The sequence below is a fragment of the Psammomys obesus genome, unplaced genomic scaffold, assembly GCF_907164565.1.
Source record: "Psammomys obesus unplaced genomic scaffold, mPsaObe1.curated_primary_1811, whole genome shotgun sequence".
NCBI lineage: Eukaryota > Metazoa > Chordata > Mammalia > Rodentia > Muridae > Psammomys > Psammomys obesus.
Window position 1 is genome coordinate 874 of NW_026591605.1, and position 2632 is coordinate 3505.

General features: G+C 46.0%; 1 protein-coding gene across 1 annotated transcript; it reads left to right on the forward strand.

Annotated features, from left to right (window-relative positions):
• The first annotated feature begins 685 nt into the window (after positions 1 to 685).
• On the forward strand, positions 686 to 1968 carry LOC129680051 (E3 ubiquitin-protein ligase RNF113A). Its single transcript, XM_055611539.1, has one exon. It carries the CDS (start codon positions 735 to 737, stop codon positions 1743 to 1745), a length of 1011 nt encoding a protein of 336 aa, XP_055467514.1. The 5' UTR covers positions 686 to 734; the 3' UTR covers positions 1746 to 1968.
• Positions 1969 to 2632: the final 664 nt, after the last annotated feature.

Genomic DNA, 2632 nt, shown 5'->3' on the forward strand with positions numbered 1-2632 from the left:
CAGCTTACTGTATAAGACTGTACACATATCAATTTTAATGTTATAACACTACACTTTATACAGTCAGTCATTTATTTATTTATTTTTCCCAGGGCTGAGGACCGAACCAAGGGCCAAGCACTCTACCACTAAGCTAAATCCCCCAACAATCTTTTATCCCTTTAATTTACCCAAAGTTATTCAGATAACTTTGAAGTCTTCATTTTCTGTGTTGGTGCTTGAACCCAGAACCTTGGGTATGCTTGACAAGCAAGCTACCACTGAGCTACACTCCCACTCCCTTGTGTTTCTTGCTTTGTTCAGAATATTTCTTTTATTATCAATAAATATCTGATATATATCTACCTGTTAAAATTTAGTCCAGCTTTCAAAGGTTTACCTTAAACGCACTTTCTCCTTGAGGCCTTCCCCCAGAGCTGTGCTTAACGATTCCTTGTACCTTTCCGTGGGATATGGCACAGAACACATTTTGATTTACTTGCTTTTTCCTACTAGATTGTAAATTCTTTGAGAGTAGAATTTTGTTTCCTTGCAATACAAGAACCACAAAGCACTTGTTCACTGAAGTCCTACAAGGTATCACTCTATTAAACCGTCACGGGCTGGCTAGCGCATGCGCCTTGGGTAGCGCATGCGCCCCAGCGGCGAACACGCCGCGGCTCAGCTGTGACGTAGCACCCCGCGCCACCCTTCCCGCCGCCCCTGCCGGCAGCCGTTTCGGTCCAGAGTCGAAGATGGCAGAAGAAATTTCTCAGGGAAAGTCGGCGGGCCAGGTGTGCACCTTCTTCAAAAAGCCCGGGCGGAAAGGGAACGCTGGCCGCCGGAAGCGCCCGGCGTGCGACCCGGACTCGGGGGAAAGCGGAAGCAGCAGCGATGAAGGCTGCACGGTTGTGCGGCCGGAGAAGAAGCGGGCCACCCACAATCCAATGATCCAGAAGACGAGCGGCAGCGGCAAACAGAAGGCGGCCTACTACGATGTGAGCGGCGAAGAGGAGGAGAAGACGGAGAATGAGAGTTTGGGCGTGGTTTACAAGTCCACGCGCTCCGCGAAACCGGTGGGGCCGGAGGATATGGGGGCAACGGCAGTCTACGAGCTGGACACAGAGAAGGAGAGAGACGCACAGGCCATCTTTGAGCGCAGCCAGAAAATCCAGGAGGAGCTGAGAGGCAAGGAAGATGACAAAATCTATCGTGGAATCAATAATTACCAGAAATACATGAAGCCCAAGGATACGTCCATGGGCAATGCCTCCTCTGGCATGGTGAGGAAGGGCCCCATCCGAGCCCCCGAACATTTACGTGCCACCGTGCGCTGGGATTACCAGCCGGACATTTGTAAAGACTACAAGGAAACTGGCTTCTGTGGCTTTGGAGACAGCTGCAAATTCCTCCATGACCGTTCGGATTACAAGCACGGCTGGCAGATAGAACGTGAGCTTGATGAGGGCCGTTACGGTGTGTATGACGACGAAAACTACGAAGTAGAAAGTGATGATGAAGAAATACCTTTCAAGTGTTTCATCTGTCGCCAAACCTTCCAAAATCCGGTTGTCACCAAGTGTAAACATTATTTCTGTGAGACCTGTGCACTGCAGCATTTCCGTACCACTCCACGTTGCTATGTTTGTGAGCAGCAGACCCATGGGGTTTTCAACCCTGCGAAAGAACTGATTGCTAAACTGGAGAAGTATCGAACAACAGAGGGTGGTTCTTCCAACACCCCAGAAGACCCTGATGGGGTCTGATTGTCCATAATTGTCAAGTCTCAAAGTACTTTTTGTTTTGGTCACCAACGCAACCATAATTGAAGGAATGTTAAGTTTTCTAGGAAGAATATCTAAATTTTGTTTTATATGACAATGCTGCAGATGGGATCAATACAGTTAACTCATGGAACTCTTAGACTGCCTGCCCATCCTGTGTATAGCTATACATTCTGAGTCCAAATAAATGTGATTTTTTTTCTGATGTGATTTTTTTTCTCTCTTAAAGAACAATATTGCCACCTATTGGAGAAGTAGATTTCAGACCTTTAAAAGAGGGCTGTTGTGGAATATTTAAAATTCAAGGACAGAGTTACTGCCTTACTGGAAGGGGGCAGTTGTGTGGAATCTGTAGAAGTGAGGCAGATATGAGGGCCCCATATACTTAAAATTGTGATGTATACATTAGCTAACAGATTATTTGTATAGAATTCGTTGTGCAGCTTGAGTCTAAATACACTTAGCTTATGAAAAGGAATTCAAGTCAGGTATCTTAAAGGAAAAAAGAATGGAAGGCAGATTAGTGTGTGTGTGTGATGTCCGTGTGAGCGCGCTCTGACTGCGCTTAGGGAGGTCAGTCAGATGACAACTGTGCAGTTATCTCCATCCGCTTTTAATTACAAAACTCAAACTAAGTTGCCAGGCTTATGTGACAGACACCTTTATCCCTTTACCTCTCGAGCCTCACTTGCTCCTTGTTTGGGTTTTTGAGACAAGTCTCAAACTGACTTGCAATTCAGGTATTCTAGCCAGGTCTCAAATATGGGATTCTTTTGCCTCAGGCTTCCAATTGCTGGGATTACAAGTGTGAGTCATAATGCTTAACCACTATATCACCTTAACTTTTATTTAGTTGTGTGTGTGTGTGT

Coding starts and splice junctions, on each gene's coding strand:
- LOC129680051 (XM_055611539.1), top strand. CDS start 735: ATGGCAGAAGAAATTTCTCAGGGAAAGTCGGCGGGCCAGGTGTGCACC.